We start from the raw sequence: 23292 nt of genomic DNA on the forward strand, positions 1-23292 counted from the left end.
ATGACCGAACCCAAAAAAAAAAAAAAAAAAAAAAAAACAAAAAGAAAAAGGAGGTTTAATTGCTTCTGATTCAAGGCCTGGCACTGGTATTGGCTTGGTTCTGGCAAGCTCTTGGTGCATCATGTTGATATATAGCTATTAGTCACTGGTGATGGGAGAATGCAAAGGGAATCTAAAGTGAAGAGTGAGCTCACAATATCTCTAAGGCAAATGCTGTAATTAAGACTTCCTGGGTCTGGGACATGCCTCCTTCCTGGAAGCTGCTAGGACCGCAGGAGAAAATTGGAAACTTTTGTCTTTCCCCAGATAAAATGTAGCTGAGATTGTGATTCATATTTGCAATAAGTTGTTAACAGGAGCTGATGGGAAAAACCTCTCTAATGACCTTTATCCAAAACCAAAGCCTGAAGGCTTGCCTATGATCTACGTGAGAGCCTTACAAATTGTTTATGGAATATGAGTGGAACATTTTTACATGATGCCGTGAACTCTGAAGTCATGTATCCACATATAACGGAAGGCTTTTTACCAGTCAGAAATTTACTTATTCATCTGGACTCATTTTGCCCATCTGTGGGGTGAATGACTTTGAGATTGCTAATATTCTCTATCCAAATGCAAAACAGACAAGTTGGTTTTTAAGTGGCATTATTAACTTCACTCACTTCAGAGAAGAATGTCGTAGCACCTATATGGAGTTTCTCAAGCAATATAAAACCTCTGTGGACAAAATACAACAGTTGAATATTGCACACCAGGAGGCACTGATGAAGCTGGAGAGACTTGAGTACGTGGCAGATTGACAAATCCAATGAATGTTATTTCAAACTGCAAAATGGATTGTGAGTGGTATTTACAAGTCTACAAATCTATTTTAAGTCCCTTTTATCTTCCTTAAATGTCAGACTATATTTAAGTTTGCCCTTTCTAATAAAGGAAAAAAAACAGATTTGGGGGGCTGGGAATGTGGCTTTGTGGTAGAGTGCTTGCCTAGCATGCATAAAGCCCTGGGTTCGATTCCTCAGTACCACATACATGGAAAAAGCTGGAAATGGTGCTGTGGCTCAAGTGGTAGAGCGCTAGCCTTGAGCAAAAGAAGCTCAGGGACAGTGCCCAGGCTGTGAGTTCAAGCCCCAGGACTAGCAATAAACAAAAACACAAAAAGACTTCCTGACTCCCAGGTGACCTTATCTATGTTGATTGGCTTTAGGGATAAGAATCTCTCATAGATATCCTCAAAAAGTATTCAAAGCACAAGGGCCAATGATGTGGTTCTCACTCTAAAGACAACTGACTTTCAGTCTATTGGAAGCACATTTGTAACAGGTCCTTAAAATGTTTTTGCTGTCATGAATTAACTAAAAATAGGAGAAAAAAGCTGATATCTGCTTCTGTTTTGCATTTTTTTATAGTTCTAAGCCTTTCTCTCCACAGATACTTTGCAATTACCTTGGGTTCTAAGAAAGACAGGATAACCAATAACATCTTTATGATAAAAGACTAAAACTACCACTAAGGAACAGTTGGTAATTACTAACACTGGTCAGGCTTCACCCTCGAGTGTGAGAAATCATCTCATGGAAAACAGACTGCTCCCCCTCCAGTGATGACAGCAGTAACAACTTCTCCAGAATCCAAAACAGTTAAATATTTTGGCCAGCCAGGCCATACCTGTAATAAGGACTTTTGATGTATGCATACCTTTGTCATCTGCTTCTATGTTTTTCTACTTAAACCTAATGCTTATGTCTATTGGGAAAACACCTGAGGATGAATTAAAATGCTGTTTTCCTGTGACATCATGGCACATAACCTTTATCTGCCATATTTCTTCCTAATAAATTTCACTATGGTCAAATTGTGCTCGAATTCTTCTCTGGCAGACACAAGGAATCAAACTAATGAGCTGTGTGACTTTCCAGTAACATCATGGTTGTGTGTGACAGAGCAAGTTATCATATCCCAAGACACAAAGTGAAAGAACAGGGTGGGGCCCGGGTCTCTGGTGATGAAAATGTTGTGTCTTGACTATATCCATTTCACTATTCTGGTTGTGATATTGTATATGGTGTTGTTGGAAACTGGGTAAATACATCAAATTTGTCTGCTTACAACTCAATATGAATCCATAACATGCTCAAAACAAAGTTTTAATTTTACAAAAAAGTCAACAGCATTTTGTTGTACATAATTATATGTTCTTTTATTTTGAAAGTCAACTGTATTTCGAATTGGTGTGCTGTGCTTCATTATATTTGAATGTGCAGTTTCAACGATTCCTATCATTTCTTTCCTCTCAATTTTTTTTTTTTAAAGAAGGGAAGAAAAGAAGGAAAAAAAAAATGTTCATTGAACTCCAGATCCTACTTTGGCTTTCCTGAATGCTGGTATCACAGATGTGCACCCCCATAACAAATCCACAAGGAAAAGAAATACACCACTTTCTGGTTGCAATCTTTTTGTGATCGCAATCGTCCAGGATACGGATTTCCCGTCACAGGCAGAGAGAAGAATACACCAGTCTGCGGGAGGCCACCACCGCAATCGCCCTCCCGACCCCCCCTCAAACGTAGCATCGCCCCAGGTTGGTGGGCTGTTGCTGGGTGCGCATGCGCTTGGTGGAGCAGCACCTGTGGGGGGCGGGCGGAGCCTTTGGGTTAGTCACGGCGCTAACGACGCGCAGGTGCCTCGTAGCCGGTGCTCCAAGGGCTTACTGCGCAGGCGTGGACGCAGAGCAGGCGCTAACTATCGCACGCCGTGGGCCTGGCGCGCGCGCGCGGGTGCTGACGAACGTGTGGCGTCTCCTGACTCCGTGACTCCGCAATGGCTGAGGCGTCTCGGTGGCACAGAGGAGGTCAGATGGGCTCGTTTGGCAGTTATAGATACCGAAGGCATTCTTTTTTCGTTCGGAGACCGGGACTTGAACTTGTTACCTGACGCTTCCACTCCTTGGCTAACGCCACGCCTCCTCCGGGAGGGACTCTTTGGCCCCCAGTGTCCGCTCACGTGGAGGGGACGCTCTCAGCCCTCACGACCTACCTCGGGGAAGCCGTGAGGACCGGGGCCGGGGCCGGGGCCGGGGCCGGGGGGGGGGGGGGGGGGGGAGTTTCGCGCAGCGCTCGCCCCTGGCCGGAGGCGGCGGCGGCCCGGCGAGGCCTGTGTCCCCGGAGCCCTGGCCTTGCCCAGAAGATAGCGGTTAAGGCCGCCGGAGACGGTTCTCTGTGGTAATTGTTACTTGGGGCAGGACCGGTAAGGAAGCGTTCGAGTTATCAAAACCTGCTTGTTTGCAGTTATAAAATGCCCGTTGGGCTGGGAAGGTGGCTCAGTGGTAGAGCGCTTGCCTTGCATGCCTGAGGCCCTGGGTTCGATTCCTCAGCACCACATAAGCAAAAAAGAAAAAAGCCAGAAGTGGCACTGTGGCTCAAGTGGTAGAGCGCTAGCCTTGAGCTGAAGCGCTGAGGGACAGGGCCCAGGCCCAGAGCTCAGGCCCCATGACCGGACCCAAAAAATAAAAAATAATTGCCCGCTTCCCTACAGGAAAACTTAGTAGTTACCCTGCCTCGTGAAAGTGAGAATTGAGAAAGAACCAGAAAGACGTTGGAACCTGTCTTCGCGTGTCTCACAACTAAAAGTGGTTGTTTCCTTGTGACCTTTATATAAATGATCATTGCATACTAAGGTGATAATTTTTTTTGTCTTCTGTCTTTCAGGTACTTCAATACATAATCTGCATTACAGAAAGGAAGTACAAATTACCACCACACTTCAGGAGTTGTTACTCTACTTTATTTTTTTAATAAATCTGTGTATCTGTAAGTATCCAGATGTAGACAAAGATGTTGATGATTTGAGCTAGAAGCTAAAATGTGGAAATGCAACAAAAAAAAAATCCCCATGTGGTATATATTACTAAAATTTCCCAGGTGACACATTTTATACCCATTAGCCTATGCTTAACAATTATTTCCAGGTGTTGGGTTTGGGTTTTGTTTGTGTGTATGTGTGTGTGCAAGCGCGCGCACCAGTCCCTGGGACTTGAACTTGGGATCTTGGAGCTGTCCCTGAGCTTTTCAACTCAAGGCTAGTGCTCTACTTCCTGAGCCACAGCTCTACTTTCAGCTTTTGGGTACTTAATTGGATATAATAGTCTCATGGACTTTCTTGCCCTGGCTGACTTCAAACCATAATCCTCAGATCTCAGCCTTCTAGTAGCTAGGATTACAGGTGTGAGTCACAGCTGCCCAACTTCATTTTGTTTGTTTGTTGGTCGTGGGGCTTGAACTCTGGGCCTGGGCAATGTCCCTCACTCAAGGCAAGTGCTCTACCACTTGAGCCACAGCACCACTTCCAGTTTTCTGAGTGGTTAATTGGAGATAAGAGTCTCACTGACTTTCTTGCCTGGACTGGCTTTGAACCACAATCCTCAGATCTCAGCCTCCTGTGTAGCTAGGATTACAGGTGTGAGCCACCATGCCGGGCATAGCAAAAACTTGAGGGTCATAGGTATTATAAAGAGCTCCGCAGTCAACGTTGAATGTAATTATTCCTATTGTTTAATGTATCTATTTGAAATAATTCCTTGGGATGATGATTTGTAATGTGTCTATTTCACTCTGAAAAAAATCAAGACTAACTCAGTTTCACTAAGCAAAGTGCAAATGGGACCAAACATTAAAATTCAATGTGTGCCATTAGCTACTTCTTTTCACTGGCCTGGTGCACAGTGAATAGTGCTTTGCTGAATCAATGGAAACTTTTATGGAAGACTGAGAAAACTTTTCAACCTGAATTCCTGCTCTGTGCCACTCGCATTCACTATTTAATATGTGAAGGGTATATTAATGAGCTTTTTCTCCTTGAAGTTCCCAACATGCATTCACTGTAAAGCTCACTTTCAGGATTTCTTTCTTGTCTTCATGGCATGTGCTACACATGGGTAGTTGTACTAATTAGTGCTGCAGAAGTAAGTTTGTTATCTTAAAGACAACTGTGGCTCACCCCTATAATCCTAGCGATTCAGGAGGCTGGGATCTGAAGATTATAGTTGAAAACCAGCCAGGTGGAAAATTCCTCATGAGACTGTTACCTCCAATTAACCACTCAGAAACTGGAAGTGGAGCTGTGGCTCAAAGTGGTAGAGCACTAGCCTTGAGTAAAAGAACTCAGGGATAGTGCCCAGGCCCTGACAACTGACAAAACAAAACTGTAACCAATTGTAATTAAGCTATCCTATGTTTATAAAAGTTTACTTGGGGGAAGAGGAGACACTAGTGGCTCAAACCTGTAGTCCTAGCTATCAGGACATTAGAGATCCTGAGCTCTGAGGATTGTGGTTCCCAGTCAGCCCAGATAGACCAATTTGAGACTCTTGCTTCCGTTTAAACAGTAAAAGGCTAGAAGGGAAAGAATGGCTCAAATGCTAGAGTGAAAAAAACTAAGCAAGAAAGAAGCTCTGAGGTCAAGCCCCAGTGCTGGCATACACATAGAACCTTACTTACAAAAATAATGCATGCTTATTATAGAACATCCAGAAAATGAAAAAAAAAAACACACAAAAACGTTCTTAAGCCCACTACTCAGAAATATTTTGACACTTCTTATAACATAGAATTGGAAATAACTTGAAATATCCCTCAGTAAGATTTAACATTGTGGTAAATACACTGAAATAAATGTGATTGTTAGAGAATGGCATAGGTACGTGTATATCATAGAATGATGAAGATGCATGTTTGTTTTTTTAAGTGTCTGAAAAAAAGTTAAGGTAATATACCTTTCTAAAATTCACAAACCCGGGGCTGGGAAGGTCGCTCAGTGGTAGAGTGCTTGCCTTGCATGCCTGAGGCCCTGGGTTTGATTCCTCAGCACCACATAAGCAAAAAGAAAAAAGCCGGAAGTGGCGCTGTGGCTCAGGTGGTAGAGCGCTAGCCTTGAGCTGAAGAGCTAAGGGACAGTGCCCAGGTCCAGAGTTCAGGCCCCACGATCAGACCCCCCCCCAAAAAAAATAAAATTCACAAACCCCCTCCAACAAAACAATGTTTTCTTACTATGGTTTTTATTTTTGCCATTTCTAGGGCTTGAACTCTGGGTCTAGGTGCTGTCCCTGAGCTACTTTTTGCTCAAGGCTAGCACTGTACCACTTGAGCCATAGTACCACTTCTGGCTTTTTCTGCGTAGTTTATTGGACATAAGAGTCTCACAGACTTTCCTGCCTGGGATCACTTTGAACCATGATCCTCAGACATCAGCCTCCTGAGTAATCAGGATTATAAGTGTGAGCCACCAGCATCCAGCTTAAAATTATTTTCTTTATAAATGTATATGCATAAAGCTTGAAGAATGTGTTCAGCTTTGTAATGGTATTATAAGAAACTTCTTCCTGTTTTGTATATTTTTAGATTTTTAAGAAATGGACCTAAAATAAGAGCCATTTACCATGACTCCTGCCACTTAGGTTCAGCTCAGTTGCATAGTTATTTATTTATAGTTATATATATAGTGTGTGTATATGTGTGTGTGTGTGTGTGTGTGTGTGTGTGTGTGTGTGTATATATATATATATATAATATAGTATAAGGGAACTCTGGATACTGGTAGCTCACATCCTAGCTACTCAGGAGGCTAGCATCTGAGGATTATGGTTTGAAGCCAGCCCAGGCAGGAAAGTCTGTGAGACTCTTATCTCTAATTAATCACAGAAGAAGCTGGAATTGGTGCTGTGGCTCAAGTGGTAGAGAGCTAGCCTTGAGCAAAAAGGAACTCAGGGATACTATCTAGGCCCAGCATCAAGACCCAGGACGGGCAAAAAAAAATTTTCAGAATAAAATTGGGAACAAAAATGCAACATTTTTCATCTTGATAACGAGTTTTAAAATTTTTTTTAAAATTTTTTAAAATTTTCTTCCTTTTAGTGACTTTTGGAATGGTAAACCCACATATGTATTATTTAAACAAGGTTATGTCATCTCTATTTTTGGATACTTATATACCTGATGATGAAAGAACCAACTTTAAATCTATTCGAAGCATAACTGATTTTTGGAAGGTAAGGAAGGTATCATGTGACTGTGGATGAAGTAGCTGTACGTATTCCATAAACCCTTCTCAGGAAGTATTTGTTGAAGGAATGAGCAAAAATTGAAATCATTTCTTTAAACAATTAGACTTAGCCAACCCATAGTGTTTATAGTGTGTTAATAGTGTGGTATCATTCTTATAAATTTGTTTTTTAGACATTCTCATTTTATATGGAAAACACAAGCCTTTTTTGTGGTACTAGAGGTTGAACTCAGGGCTTTGGACTTGCTGGGTTGGTTCACTTCAGCCTTACCATACCCAGCCCTTTTTACTCTAGTTGTTTGAGAATGGGCTTATATTTTTATCTGAGCTGATTTGGACTTCAATCCTCCATTTGTGCTTCTTGTGTAGCTGGAATGACAGGTATGTGCCGTTGGAATACATAGCAAGATACTCATAATGAAAAGAAAAAAACTGAGAGAACAGATATGATGATCTGACATCCCATGTCACAATGTGGGCATGAAGTAAAAAATGAGGCAGAGAGGATTTTCAGCAGTTATCACAGTTCAGTTTTAAAGGATGAATAAGCTGGGTGCTAGTGGCTCACGTCTGTAATTCTAGATTACTCAGGAGGCTGAGATCTGAGGATCTCAGTTTGAAGCCAGCCTAGGAAAGTCTGTGAGACTTAACCACCAGAAAACCAGAACTGATGCTTTGGCTCAAAGTGGTACAGCACTAGCCTTGAACAAAAAAGCTCAGGGACAGCACTCAGGCCCTGAGTTCAAGCCCCATGACTGAAAATAAATAAATAAAGGATAAATAAGAGAAAGGTATCCTACAAACAATTTGTGCTATCTGTAATTCTATATTAAAGTTATGTTTGGTCTTGGGGTAGGCATATAAAAGAAGTTTTTAAAAAGGCAAATTATTAATTGGATGGAGACCACATACTATGATAGGAAATTTAAACTTAACCAAGATCATTTCCTGAATGAGAGGATGTGATGGTTAAATTTTAATATAAACTCAGCTGGATTGAGAAGTGATTAGGTTAGTAAAGCATAATTCTAGGTATGTCTGGGAAGGTATTTCCAGACTATGATGTGATCTCTGCTATCCTCTCCCCACTAAGATGGAAACTTTCTGAAGCCATGAGATGAAATAAATCCTTCTTGTGAACTATTTTATCTGTGATGAGAAGTCAACACAGAGAGAGGACAAGTATGAGATTAAGTGCTGAAAAATCCTAGGTCATTGACTTAGAATGGAAGAAGTAACGAAACTTGCCTCTTTTATTATGCTGTTTGAGATACATAAATGGCCAATGACAATGAAGATTAAAGAAATGAACCCTGGCTTAGGATCTCTTAGAATGAGAAGATAGGCACATAGCCAGTATTAGCAGTCATCATAGTTGAAGAGAGGAAGAGGGGGAAGGGTATAGATAATGTCAATATATAATCATAAGGTGTGGCTATAACCAGCTCTGCTATTTATTCATTCAAAGTATCTTATACTTTCAATATACTTACATAAGGAGAAAAAATTTTTGGAGTTAATGTTTGTAATGTACTTACAGTAATGTCTACTATATAATATGTGCTCAATAAGTGTAAACCAGCAGCAGCATTGCCATTCTTAGATGTTTTTCTTTTTTTAGATTCTGATGTTTGAACTCAGGACCTCTCATTTGTTAGGCAAGTTCTCTACTGCTGAACCATGCCCCCAACCCTGGATTACCATTAATATTAATGGTGCTTCAGGCAATAATTTTCACAATCTCAGATGAATAATTTTATGAACAAATTTTGTTAATATGAAAATATTTTTCTCATATAATTTATCTTTACAAAGTTTATGGAAGGACCCCTTTTGGATGGTTTATACTGGGACTCGTGGTATAATAACCAGAAGCTATATGATTTAAAGAACAGCAGTCGCATCTACTATGAGAACATTCTTCTAGGCGTCCCCAGAGTCCGACAATTAAAAGTTCGCAACAATACATGCAAGGTTTATTCATCTTTTCAATCTTTGATGAGTGAATGTTATGATAAATATACTTCTGAAAATGAAGACCTATCTGACTTTGGCCTTAGACTTGATTCCGAGTAAGTAGTATAAAATTATACAGTAACTCTAGCAGATACCATTGTATCTTTTAAGAATTGTAGAAATGTGTTTTTTCCAATAAAGGCAGACCGGAGACTGGCAGGTCAGGTATCTGTCTTGATAGTATGTAGGAAGACTTGGAGGTGGTGTTACTTAGAAGAGTAAAGTTCTTTGGGGTGTGGGGGTAGATTTTTGTTGGTTTGCTTACCTTAGCTTACAAAGTATTGGGGGGGGGGCATGGACATATGAAATGTTTAGTCAGAGTAGATGCAAGGTTGCGCCTTTTGTTTTTGCTTCTCTAATTGTCAAGTTTTTCTGGCCCTAGCCAGACAACCTCAAATGCTCCAAAATTTTGTGGTCTCCTTAGGAAGTGTCATAGGAGTGTCCTGCTCACTTTCTCTCTCTTCTCTTTCACGTACTTCAGTGATATTTTCTATGGCTGCCAGTATTAAAAGGAGTCATCTCCTCTTCATCAACAATCTTCTGGTAATCAAAGCTGTTTATGCATTGTGCTTTCAGAGTCCTACAAGAGGTCCACCTTTCCAACTAACTGCTCATTCTCCAGAAATAACTATTATTTTTTCTTTTAGTAGTTTCTTCTATCATATACTTCGTGTTTCTAAATAACCGTACCATTTTGAGCTGCAGCTGCACTTTTTGTTTTTGAGTGGTTAATTGGAGATAAGAGTCTCATGGGGACTTTTCTGCCTGGACTGACTTCAATCATGATCCTCAGATCTCAGCCTCCTGAGTATCTTAGGTTACAGGTGTGAGCCACCAGCACCCAGCTACATCATTCCTTTTCCCTTCTCTCTGAGTTTTAGAAATCTTGAGGATATATATAATAAGTAAAATTACACATTTTCTTAAATATTATAAGTGAATATTACTATTTAATGCAAATTACAAGGTAAATCAGTTATTAATACATTTTAAATTGGAATCTCAAGATCAATATTTTAGTTATTCTAATATCCTAAATTCTGTAACAACTACAGATACTTTAAATATCAAAACACTATGGTTTAGGTTTAGTTTACCCTCTTACACTTAGAATACCTGTCATTTCTCCACAGTCCCAAAATTAGAATTAATTTGAATGTTTATCTAAAATGTAGAATGCATTAGTTAAAAACATAGCATAGAGGCCAGGTGCCAGTGGCTCATGCCTGTAATCATAGCTACTCAGGAGGCTTAGATCTGAGGATCGCAGTTCAAAGCCAGCCTGGGCAGGAAAGCCTGTGAGATTCTTATCTCAGAAAACTGAAAGTGGTACTGTGGCTCCAGTGTAGATTGCTAGCCTTGAGCTGAAGACCTCAGGGACAGTGCCCAGGCCCAAAATTCAAGTACCACAACCCACAAAAATCAACAACAACAAAAATAGCATATTAAAAGTTGAAAGCCAGGAGAGAATGGGAGTCACAAATTTTTGTGTTTCAGTTTAATAATCATATACAGAAAACTCTCAAAAGTACAACCCTGGCCAGGCATAACTGTGGCTCATGCCTGTAATCCTAACTACTCAGGAGGCTAAGATCTGAGGTTTGCGATTCGAAGCCAGCCTGAGCAAGAAAGTCCATGAGACTTTTATCACTAATTAATTACCAAAAAGCTAGAAGTGGTACTGTGGCTCAAACAGTAGAGCACTATCCTTTAGCAAAAAAACCTTAGGGATGACTTCTAGGCCCTGAGTTCAAGCCCCAAAGTACAACTACAAAACTGTCATTAAAAATAAAATACTTTTCCCTAGTGTGTTGCTTTTGCTGCCCCTACTAACAAAAGTTAAAAAAAATGTAGACATACACTGGCACTGGTGGCTCAGACCTATAATCCTAGCTACTCAGGAGGCTTGAGATCTGAAGATCACGGTTCAAAGCCAGCCTGGGCAGGAAAGTCCATAAGATTCTTATCTCCAATAAACCAATAGAAAACCAGAAGTAGCGCTGTGGCTCAAGCAGTAGAGTGCTTGCCTTGAGCTGAAGAGTGCAGGGACAGCACCCAGGCCCAGAGTTTAAGCCCCAAGCCCGACAAAAAACAAAAAAACCCACATTAATTATATAAGGGGTATTTTGTTGTGAAATTTCTACAGATGTTTAAACAGTGTGTATATAATTAATTGTATACCTTCTGTCACTCTCCTTCATGCTACTTTCCTGCTTTATTGGGGGCAGGGGCTAGTATAGCCCCCAAATTTATACACCGCTGGTGCTCTACCCCTTTAACCATGACCCCAGTGTTTTGCTGGTTAATTGGAGATAGTGTCTAGGGCTTTAATGCCTGTTTGGCTGGCTTTGAACCTTGATCATCTAGATCAGCCTCCTGAATAAACTAGAATTACAGGTATGGGCCACCAGTGCCAAGCAATCAACAGTTGTGTATGCACACACATGCGTGCTAGTACTGAAGTTTGGACTCGGGGGTATGGGGACTGTCCCTTAGCTTTTTCACTCAGGCTAGTAGTGCTTTGCCACTTGAACCACAGCTCTACTCCCAGCTCTTTGGGGATTAATTGGAGATAAGAGTCTCATGCACTTAGCTGCTCAGGCTAACTTTAAACCTCAGTCCTCAGATCTCAGCCTTTTGAATAGCTAAGGTTATAGGCATGAGCCTCTGGTGCTCAGCAGTCCCCAGATTTTTTCCTTGTGCTGCTCTTGGGGCTTGAAATCAGGACCTGGACACTGGCCCTGAGCTATTGTGCTCAAGGTTATCACTCTGCTACTTGAGCCACAGCCTCCTTCTGACTTTTTGGTGGCTAAGTGGAGGTAAGAGTCTTTCCTGCCCGGGCTGGCTTCAGACCACAATCCTCAGATCTCAGCCTGCTGAGTAGCTTGGATTACTGGTGGCATGAGCCATCAGCAACCCATAGTCAACAGCTTTTATTGAGATTCCTTCTGCTATTTTCATACAGTTGCACTGTATTTCAAAGTTATCCACCCTCTTTTTTTCTTCTCTCTCATCCCTCATTCTCCAACATAATCCCATAATTAGAATCATGTTTTCCTGACCTAAAACTCTGATATTGTCCTACTTAAGATTAAACATTGTACAAGAAAACAGACATGTTAAAGACAAAAAGTCCTCATGTATACTTTCTGAGTTCTTGGAGACAACATATAGACTTTTGAAAATTTTTCTCATAGCTTATAGTCTAATGTGTTGCTCATAGTAGGCAACCAGAAAGAAAAAAATAGTCCATTAATGTGTATGTGATTCCATATATATGAAATGTTCAAGTTGTACACTGTTGACTAACACCTGTAATCCTGACTACTCAGGAGACTGAGATCTCAGGATCCAGGTTTGAAAGCCAGACTGGGCAGAGAAGTCTAAGACTCTTAGTGCCAGCCAATAAAAAGCTAGAAGTAGAGATGTGGCTCAAGTGGTTAGAGGACCAGCTTGGAGAGAAAAAAGCCAAGAAAGAGTGTAAGAGACTGTTTAATCCCTAGTATTGTGTAGGCACAAAAAAAATTTGAGAATAGCTGGACACTGGGTCACTCTGGAAACCTACCTGCTCTGGAGGCTGAGATCTGAGGACCACTAGCTCAGGCAGAATTAGCCAGCCAGATAAGAAGCTGGTAGAGCACCAGCCTCAGGCAAAAAAAGTCAAGCAAGAGTAAGAGGCCCTGAGTTCAAGTCTCTTCACTGAAAGAAAAAAAGAAAGGAAAGAATAAAAGAAAACTGTTCAGAGGAGTCAAATCCGTATAAAATGAGAGTTTTTCTTCTCTCTTTTTGCAGCTCCAGGGCATGAACTCAGGTTGCCCTGCTTGCTTTACTTGCTTGGCTGGTGCTCTAACACTTGAGACATGCCTCCAGCCCAATAAATTTGTACAGGGTTTTTTGTGGGTTTTATTGGTCTTTTATTTTGTTTGTAGAACTGGGGCTTAAACTTTAGGCCTCACCTTTTCACCTCAAGTGGCATACTGCCCCTTGAGTCACACATACTCTCCACCCTAAATCTTAGTCCTTTAAATTTAATCCTTCACTAATTGTGTTGCAACTTTTTCAAAGCCCATTGGTTTTTGTTTTCTTTTGTGATGCTAAGGATTTAATCAGGGCCTTTGAATTATAAATCAAGCACTCTACTACTTGAGCCATACCTCTGGTCTGTTTACCTTTAGTTTTTAGATACTCTCTAAATTTGCCCACCATTGCTTAAATTCTGACCCTCCTGCCTCTGCTGCCCAAGTGGAAAGATTCATTTTTGTGTATATCTGCGCCAGTCCTGGGGCTTCCACTAGGGCCTGGCCACTGTCCCTGAGCTTCTCTGCTCACTCTACCACTTGAGCCACAGCTCCACTGCAGGCTTTTGAGTAGTTAATTGGAGATAAGAATCTCAGTCTTACCTGCCCAGGTTGGCTTTGAGCCACAGTCCTCACATTTTAGCCTTCTGAGTAGCTAGGATTACAAACATGAGCCACAGGCACCCAGCAGAAAGACTTTTTATACCAAATGTTCAGTTGGGCTTTTGCATATCTCCATTATTTTTATATTTTAACAGATGGAAGTACTCTACTTCTAATACCAACTCCCCATGGCACTGGGGATTTGTTGGTGTCTATGGAAATGGAGGATATATCTTCACTTTATCAAAATCAAAATCTGAAACCAAAAATAAGTTCATTGACCTTCGCCTAAACAGCTGGATTACAAGAGGGACCAGAGTAATTTTTATTGATTTTTCACTATACAATGCTAATGTAAATCTATTTTGCATCATCAGGTGAGTGACTCAAAACCTTCGTTTTCATGCATTGAATTTGACAAGCATCCAGAGCTCTGGTTGGGGTTTTTAGTTTGTTTATATTAGTGCTAAGATTAAAAGCATAAGCTATGAGCATTAGTTTTTTTTATTATTTCACAATATACATAAGAACATGGAGAATCACATACAATATGTTTATATTGCCTAGGGATGTATCATCTCATTTTTTGTTATTTTACATTGTACAAATCTATCATGTAGCTATGTTAATTTCTTCCTATAATCAGACTACTACAATCTCTTGGTTACCTTTCAGAATGGACTTCCTCCTTAGGGTGTTCATTTTGTCTCAAGAGAAGCCATGTCTATAAAAATCTCAGCCATTTCTCTCATCAGTCTCAAATCTTTTTTTTTTTTCCTCTAAAGAATGGAATTGGAGTTTACTGAGATTAGAAGATTTTGCCTTTATGGAATGATGATAGCAAAATACACTATAGCATTTAAAATTTGTAAAAATGAGTAAAAGAAAGTACATTATAGCTTTTTTTGTGGGGGGGGGGGTGTTCCGGTCATCGGGCCTGAACTCTGGGCCTGGGTGCTGTCCCTCAGCTCTTCAGCTCAAGGCACTTGAGCCACAGTGCCACTTCCGGCTTTTTTCTTTTTGCTTATGTGGTGCTGAGGAATCGAACCCAGGGCCTCAGGCATGCAAGGCAAGCACTCTACCACTGAGCCACCTTCCCAGCCCTCTTTCTCTCTTTCTCTTTCTCTCTCTTTCTCTTTCTCTTCCTCTCTTTCTCTTCCTCTCTCTCTTCCTTCCTTCCTTCCTTTCTTTCTTCCTTCCTTCCTTTCTTCCTTCCTTCCTTCCTTCCTTCCTTTCTTTCTTTCTTTCTTTCTTTCTTTCTTTCTTTCTTTCTTTCTTTCTTTCTTTCTTTTTCTTTTCTTTTCTTTTCTTTTCTTTTCTTTCTCATAAATCACACCTCCCAACTGCCCATCTCAGCCCTGGGCTGGATTCCCAGCCACAAGCCTAGCCATCCTGCCAGCGGCGTGACCATGTGGGTGGGGGAGGGCTGAGTTGCTGGAGGTGGGAAACAGGGAAGCTGAATGAGCTGGGAATGAGGATGGGGTCACCAGGAAGAGGGCTGGTTAGCCCTCCTCTTCTGTTTGAATTCTCTCCTCCCACAGGCATAAAAGCCCTGGCACAGGGGAGGGGCACAGACCCCTCATAGATGTACCTTTCATTTAATCATTCTTTTCTTTCAGAGAATCAGTGCTTTTTGTCAACATCATTTATGAAGAGTACACTCATTTCTATGTCCTTAATAAGATTAGAAGTCTGGCTTATAGTCATACTGGGGAAGGTTGTAATATGAGGTTAAGTCTAGACATGTTCTCTCAATTTCATAATTCTGTTCCTTTTTTAGACAATGGTAGAGAGAGAGAGAGGGTCTCACTGTTTTGCCTAGGCTGGCCTCAAATTTGGGATCCTCCTGCCTCTGCCTCCCCAGTGGTAGGATTACAGGCCTGTACCACCATGTCCACTTTTTTGCCTTTTAAAATGTTAATTTTTAGAAACTTCAGTAGATTCTAATACTCATGTAATACACTCAATTTGCACCAGGGCTATGTCAGCATGCCATCATAAGAAGCAATCCCTCAAACTTGAATGTCCAGAGCCATGACAACATAAAACTCTTTGTAAAAGAAAGAATGAAAGAGGAGGGACAGGAGAGAAGGAGGAAAGGGAAGGAAAGAAGGATACATTGTGAAACTTAACTGATGTATATAAACAGTACTTAATAGAGTCTATTGTCTATGACATTATTAATTTACTTTCCCTATTGTACACATATAAGTCTACATTTCAGATCATAATATTTTGAGTTTCTTTCACTTCACTTATCCAACATTGAATTGCCAGATATAGTGATTCTATTTGTTGCTAAGATTTTGTTACTAAGGTGTTTGTATTGGCAACATTTTATTCCAATATCAATGAATTTTGCTAATATCTTTAGATAGGAATTGTGATAGAAATGCTGGTTCCCAGCTAGGCACCAGTGGCTTATACCTGTAATCCTTGATACTGAGGAGGATGAGATCTGAGGATCACAGTTTGTTTGAAGCCAGCCTGGGAAAAATCTGAGTTTCTATCTCCAGTTAACCAGCAAAAAGCCAGAAGTGGAGAGAGGTTCAAGTGGTAGGATACTAGCCTTGAGTGGAAAAGCCAAGTGAGAGCAACAGGCCCTGAGTTTAAGTTCCAGTATACATGTACATTCATTCATTCTCTCCTCTCCCTCCTCTCCCTCCCCTCCCTCCCTCCTCTCCCTCCCTCCCTCCCCTCCCTCCCTCCCTCCCTCCCTTTCCCTTTCTCCCTCTCTCCATTTCCTTCTCCCTTTCTCCCTCTCCCCCTCCTCCTCCCCTTCTCCCCCTCTTCCCCTCCCCCCTTTTCCTCCCTCTCCTCTCCTGCCTCTCTCTCCTCTCTCTCTCACAAATATATACAAAATACGCTGTTCTTAATTAAGATTTGGCAAATACCAGAAATAGTTTTAGGATTAAATCTTATGTTTTTATTGTATAGATCTTTGTATACAATATCCAGTTCCTAAAGTATATAGAAATATTTTAGTAGAATGTATGACTTTGACACTTAGACATCAGACATATTTCTGATAAATTCATGGGGAAGAATGTATTTCCTTCCTTTGAAATAATGAAGAATTATGTGTTTTGGGGAGACCTACCGTATATTATTTCCTAAACAACATCCATTCTCCTACATTGATACAGCTAGAAAAATTTAACCATTCCCCTAAGGAAACAAATTTTGTACAAAATACATTATTGCCAGGCATGGTGATAAATAATTGTAATCCTAGCTACTCAAGAGGTGGAGACAGGAGGGTCCAAGTTTGAGTTCAGCCCACAGAAATCAGGAGATCCTATTTCAAAATAAACTAGGCAGCACATACCTATTGTTTCAGCTACTTGGAAGAGAAGTAGGAAGACATCAGATCAAGGTTTTCCAGGCAAAATGGTGAGAAATCCTATCTGAATACTAAAAGTAAAAGTACTAGCCATGTGGCTCAAGTGGTAGAGCAAATGCAAAGCTCTGAATTCAAAACCTTAGTGCACCAAAAAGAAATTATCTTTATTTACTAGAAATTTCATATTGAGTTAACTACTCAAATATAAGTACTTAAAATGCATAAATACTTTCACGAACTTAATTTTATAGATTGGTGGCAGAATTCCCTGCAACTGGAGGAATACTTACTTCATGGCAGTTATATTCTGTGAAGCTCCTCAGATATGTTAGCTACTATGATTATTTTATTGCTTCCTGTGAAATCACATTTTGTATTTTTCTTTTTGTTTTCACAACCCAAGAACTTAAAAAAATGAAAGAATTTAAGACTGACTATTTCAAAAGTATTTGGAACTGGCTAGAATTACTACTTTTGCTGGTGAGTATATTGTTCAAGGGGATCATATCTGAAGCCACCAATGAGGGTAGATTCAGACAGAGAATGCACTGTCATAGTATATAATAATGGTGTAGTACTCCTAAAAGAAAAAAAGTCTAATATTTTTATGATTTGGTTCTTCATTGGGCAAGCAAAAACTCAGATATAGGTGACTCTATAAATATTATTATTTAATGTACACAGTGCATCTTGCTATGCAAACTCAAAAAATATATTACTGTGAAGCTACTGGTGTTTGTAGTTCCAGCTACTTGGGAGATTCAGATAGGATCATTTGAATGCAGAAGCTCAGGGCCAAACTGGGCAATGTAGCAAGACCCCATTCCCTTCCACCTCCAATAATATTTTATGTATGTACACATGTGTGCTGGTACTGGGGCTTGAACTCAGACCCCTATGTTCTTACTTGGCTTTTTCACTCAAGACTGGTGTTCTACCACTTGAGCTACAACTCTACTTCTGGCTTTTTTGCTGGTTGATTTGAGATAAGAATCTCACGGATTTTTTTTGGCTTAGATGGCTTCAAACCTCCATCCTCAGATCTCAGCCTCCTTAATAGTTAGGATTACAGGAGTGAACCAACAGTGCATGGAGCCAAAAAGTATTTTTTTTTTATTCCACCCCGTCCCCAATTAGTCTTGACTAATCATGGATCTTTGAGCAATAATGTGTCCTTTATTGTTGCCTAACTATGCTTTTCTCCTCATACTAAATTGAGAAAGAATAGGCAGAAGAGAAGACTATGCAAAAAACTGAAGAAAAGAGGGGTTTTGAACAACTGGAGTATATAAAGTAGAGACAAAGTACCAGGATTATGGAGGTCCCTGAGAGAAACACCAAAAACTATGAGTCTTAGTCACTGGAATGTGCTAAAATCAACAAAGATGTCAGGGCAAGAAAATATTAAGACCTTGAACAAATGCTTTTTGATTATACAATATGATCTTTCACTCTATTGGCTCCTTAGTTATAGCCAATTCAATGTTTAAGCCTTGAATCCTAAAAGCAAATTGGAAGTTTCTTAATGTGCCACCCACCTCTCCATTATTCCCAATAATGTCTAAGAAAAGGTAGAGCATTTAACACTTAACTGAGTATTTCAGGCAAGAGAGGTCAAAGAAAAGCTTTTGTAACAGTTAGGAAGCTAAGACACCTAACATAGCTGGATCTGAACTCCTCTTAAAAGAGTGATTAAGGGGCTGGGAAGGTGGCTCAGTGGTAGAGCGCTTGCCTTGCATGCTCAAGGCCCTGGGTTCGATTCCTCAGCACCACATAAGCAAAAAGAAAAAAGCCGGAAGTGGCGCTGTGGCTCAAGTGGTAGAGCGCTAGCCTTGAGCTGAAGAGCTGAGGGACAGCGCCCAGGCCCAGAGTTCAGGCCCCACGACCGGACCCAAAAAAAAAATTAAAAAAAAAAAAAAAAAAAAAAAAAAAGAGTGATTAAGGCATCCTAAAAGGGTTTATTTTTTTCTCATAGTATTACATGGTAGAAAATAAACTTTTAAGTATCATGTAGAGCAGAAACCCTTATACTATTGTTAGTGACAATCATTTTATACATTTGTGCTTTATGACTCAAGCAGATAACTAGATCAGGATAGCCAGGAAATTAATATATATCTAAGAAGCTTTAAGCTTCTGTAAGTTGAGAGTTACTTCCATTTAAGTAAAAGTATATAGCTTTCTCTCTTTTTATTGATTGATTGATTGATTGCCAGTCCTGGGGCTTGAACTCAGGGCCTGGGCACTGAGTGTCTTTTGTTCACAACTAGCACTCTACCACTTGATCCATAGCACCATGTCTGGCTTTTTCTGTTTATGTGGTGCCGAGGAATTGAGCCCAGGGCTTTGTGCATGCTAGGCAAGCACTCTACCACTAAGCCACATTCCCAGCACCCATATATATATTTTAATTTTTTTTTTTTTTTTTTTTTGTCGGTCGTGGGGCTTGAACTCTGGGCCTGGGCGCTGTCCCTCAGCTCTTCAGCTCAAGGCGAGCGCTCTACCACTTGAGCTACAGCGCCACTTCCAGTTTTCTGGTGGTTTATTGGAGATAGGAGTCTCACAGTCTCTCCTGCCCGGGCTGGCTTTGAACCGCGATCCTCAGATCTCAGCCTCCTGAGTAGCTAGGATTACAGGCGTGAGCCACCAGCGCCCGGCTATATTTTAATTTTTTTAACCTCACCATTTTATTGCCTTTATAACAGAATTTGGAGTGTAGACTCTATTACTTGCCCTTTTCTTTTTCCTCCACCATGTTCAAAATGCTGTATTTCTGAATACCCAAAATTCTCTTAGATCTGCATTTGCTGCATTAAAGCTTCAGCACAATAGTATTAGCTGTTTTGCTAGAAAATTGGCTTAGTCTATCCACCATAGCTACTCTGCTTCTTATCATAACCCCACTTTCTCCTGGGCATACAGAGAACCTTTGCTCCTCTTGTGTACAGTGTCACTTTGTGAGATTGGTGCTTGCCACATATTTTACAGAAAGCCCTGTGGGTTTGGGGCATATTAACCAAAAATGGTGCAACTTTTGGTGAACTTCTTTAAACTGTTTATAGGCTGCTTTAGAAGTAGAAACAGTCTCTAATTTAACGCCTCTTATTTTCCCACTTAGCTGTGTTTCATGGCTGTTTCCTTCTACACATACTGTAATATGCAAATTTTTCTCTTACTTGGACAGTTGTTGAAAAGTACTGAAAAATATCCAGACTTCTACTTTCTTGCATATTGGCACATTTACTACAATAATATAATTGCTATTACTATCTTCTTTGCATGGATAAAGGTATTTATATTATATAACATACATAGCATGTTAGCACAATAGGAAAATAATGAACTTGTGAACAAAAAAAGCATTTTCTCAACTATTCAGTGATTTTAAAAGTAGTTTGGCCTTGTAATGATTACTGGAAAAGCCTCACTGTTATCATTCAGTACCTCCTTTAATTTGAAGCAAAATTCTTCTTAACTTAATGTAACTTAATTTTAAACACTGGTATTCCATTTCAATTAAATTTGTTCTTTTTCAGATATTCAAATTCATAAGCTTTAATAAGACCATGTCTCAGTTGTCATCAACTTTGTCCCGCTGTATGAAAGATATAGTAGGATTTGCCATCATGTTTTTTATAATATTCTTTGCTTATGCTCAGTTAGGATTTCTTGTTTTTGGATCGCAGGTTGATGACTTTTCTACTTTTCAAAATTCCATGTAAGTTCTTAACATAAATATAATTATTTTTGTTATAAAAATAGACCTATGATATACAGTAATTTAAGCTGGGCTTGATATTTTTCATTGAAGGCTAACACTGTCCAAATGGATAGTAGTAACCATTTTTCTAAGTGTTAAGTTACAAAAGCCACAGTATTTCCAGCACTGATATCTCATGCCTGAAATTCTGCGGTGGAGGAGGCTGAGATCTTATTATCACAATTCAAAACCAGTTTTGACAAAGAAGTCTGTGAGACTCTTACTTCCAATTAATTGACAAAAAGCCAGAAGTAGAGATGTGGTTCAAGTGATAGTGTGCCAAGTGAACAAATGCCAAGTGAGAACAACAGGTCCTGTACCCCAGTACCCGCACAAAAATAAATTTTGATTTTTTTTTTCACTGGAAGTGAGACACTACCTAAGATACTAAAACATGGCCTCCATGTTTCTGTAGGATTGGTTCCTGGGAAAAAACACATCTTAAATTTTTCTTTAGTGAGTTCCATTTTTAAAATCTGTTGCAGGGCTTGAACTCAGGGCCTGGAAGCTGTCCCTAAGTTCTTTTGCTCAAGGCTAGCATTCTACCACTTGGAGCCACAGCACCACTTCCTTCAACCTTTTTTTATTTTGACCTTATTACCTTTTGCTAATTTGGCAAAGATATGTTTTAAAAATAGCTTGCCCAGGTGATGGTGGTTCAGGCGTATTATACTCCTAGCTACTCAGAAGGCAGAGATATATGGATCAAGGTTTGAAGCCAATGAGGGCAAAAATATTCCTTAGACCCTTATCTCCAGTTAACCAGCAAAAAGCCAGAAGTGGAGGAATGGCTCAAGTGAAAGAGCACTAGCCCTGAGCACAAAAGTTCAGGGGCAGTGCGCAGGCCCTGAGTTCAAGCTCTAGGACTGGCACAAAAGTAAAATGAGTCAGGCGTCTGTGGTTCACGCCTGTAATCCTAGCTACTCAGGAGGCTGAGATCTAAGGATTGTGGTTCAAAAACAGCCCAGGAAGTTAAGCCATGAGACTCTTATCTCCAGTTAATTACTAAAAAAGCTGGAAGTGGAGCTGCGGCTCAAGTGGTAGAGCACTAGCCTCAGAACAATAACTGAGGGACAGAGCCTAGGCTCTGAGTTCAAGCCCCAGGACTGGAACCATCCCCCACCCCCCACCCCCGGCCAGGAGAACTTATTTTATAAAGTTCTTTTTAAGAACTTAAAAAGTTCTTAAAATTTGTTCTATGGAATTCTAGACCAAGATTGTCTGAGAGGAAATGCTTTATAAGTGTGGGAAATTTTACCCTTTTGAAGAATTACAGTGATGAAATAAATTATATATGGTTCTCAGATATGCTGCAAAATAATAACTATTTGTTTTAGTTCTGTCAGCTCATTCATTACCTTTCACCAGATTTTGGGGAAAATATCTAAAGAAATATCTATGCCAGGCACTAGTAGCTTGTGCCTATGATCCTAGTTCCTAACTGCTTAGTAGGCTGAGGATAGTGGTTTGAAGCCATCATAGAGAGAAAAGACCCTGACACTCTTTTCTACAATTAACCAGCATTATTGAAGCTAGAAGTGAAGGTGTGGCTAAGGTGGTAGAGGGCCAGCCTTGAGCCTAAAAAGTAAAGTGAGAATACAAGGCCTGGACTTAAAGCCTGTGTATGAGCACCCCTCCCCACAAAAAATTCTAAAAGCTTACCCTTAGCAAATATACTTATATTCTCAAAAACTTTTTTATCCTTTCCTTGGAACGTGCGCACGCGCGCGCACGTGTGTGTGTGTGCGTGCGTGCGTGTGTGTGTGTGTGCGCGCGTGCGTGCGTGCGCGTGCGTGCGTGTGCGTGCGCGCGCTCATGTCAGGGCCTGGGCACTGTCCCTGAGCTTTTTTGCTCAAAGGTTAATGTTCTACAACTTGAGTCATAGTTTCACTTCTGGCTATTTTGGTAGTTTATTGGAGATGTGTATCTTGAACTTTCCTGCCTGGGGTAGCTTCAAACTGCAGTCCTCAGATCTTAGCTTCTTGGGTGGCTAGGATTAGTCATGAGCAACTAGAGCCCATTCCTTTTTTAGGATCTATTTAAGTGTTCCTTAGTGAACAAAACCTGACAATATTGGTCATTGTCTATAAATAATATAGGACCTTGGGAAATATCCCTTTGGGTTATAGGGAGGGAAGGAATGTGTGAAGCCCAAAAATAAGCAGAGAACTTGGGAATGGGTGAGGACATTTCTGTTTTCTGTAATGGTGCTCAAAGTTACATAGATCAAATGCTTGGAAACAATGTAGAAAGCGGAATGAGCTTTCTCATTATAGGCTAATGCCTATAATCCTAGCTGCTCAGGAGCTGAGATCTGAGGATCACAGTTCAAAGCCAGCCCAGGCAGAACAGTCCCCGTGAGATTCTTTTTTTTTTTTGGTCCAGTTGTGGGGCCTGAACTCTGGGCCTGAGCACTGTCCCTCAGCTCTTCAGCTCAAGGCTAGTGCCCTACCACTTGAGCCACAGTGCCACTTCGAGCTTTTTCCTTTTTTTTTTGCTTATGTGGTGCTGAGGAATGGAACCCAGGGCCTCAGGCATGCAAGGCAAACGCTCTACCACTGAGCCAACTTCCCAGTCCCCCCCCTCCCCCCCCCCCCCCGTGAGATTCTTATCTCCAATTAACCACTCAAAAACCAGAAGTGGAGCTGTAGCTCACAGTGGTAAAGCACTAGCCTTGAGCAAAATAGCTCAGGGACAGCACCCAGGCACTGAGT

General features: G+C 40.6%; 1 protein-coding gene across 7 annotated transcripts in view; it reads left to right on the forward strand.

Annotated features, from left to right (window-relative positions):
* The first annotated feature begins 2751 nt into the window (after nt 1-2751).
* Pkd2l2 (polycystin 2 like 2, transient receptor potential cation channel) overlaps nt 2752-23292 on the forward strand; it is a 43710-nt gene continuing 23169 nt past the window's right edge. For 3 of the 7 annotated variants that reach the window (XM_070036073.1, XM_070036071.1, XM_070036072.1), the window contains exons 1-8: nt 2752-2854; nt 3711-3812; nt 6912-7045; nt 8875-9131; nt 13631-13852; nt 17070-17298; nt 19937-20107; nt 20355-20536. In XM_070036073.1, the coding sequence (XP_069892174.1) occupies nt 2824-2854; nt 3711-3812; nt 6912-7045; nt 8875-9131; nt 13631-13852; nt 17070-17298; nt 19937-20107; nt 20355-20536 (1328 nt within the window). In that variant the 5' untranslated portion in view covers nt 2752-2823. Of the gene's footprint in view, nt 2855-3192; nt 3250-3710; nt 3813-6911; nt 7046-8874; nt 9132-13630; nt 13853-17069; nt 17299-19936; nt 20108-20354; nt 20537-23292 lie in introns of those variants that run through there. The other 4 variants (XM_070036076.1, XM_070036074.1, XM_070036075.1 and 1 more) reach the window with 4 other exon arrangements.

The sequence above is a fragment of the Dipodomys merriami genome, unplaced genomic scaffold, assembly GCF_024711535.1.
Source record: "Dipodomys merriami isolate MVZ:Mamm:240054 unplaced genomic scaffold, mDipMer1.0.p SCAF_27, whole genome shotgun sequence".
In the NCBI taxonomy this organism is placed as follows: Eukaryota; Metazoa; Chordata; class Mammalia; order Rodentia; family Heteromyidae; genus Dipodomys; species Dipodomys merriami.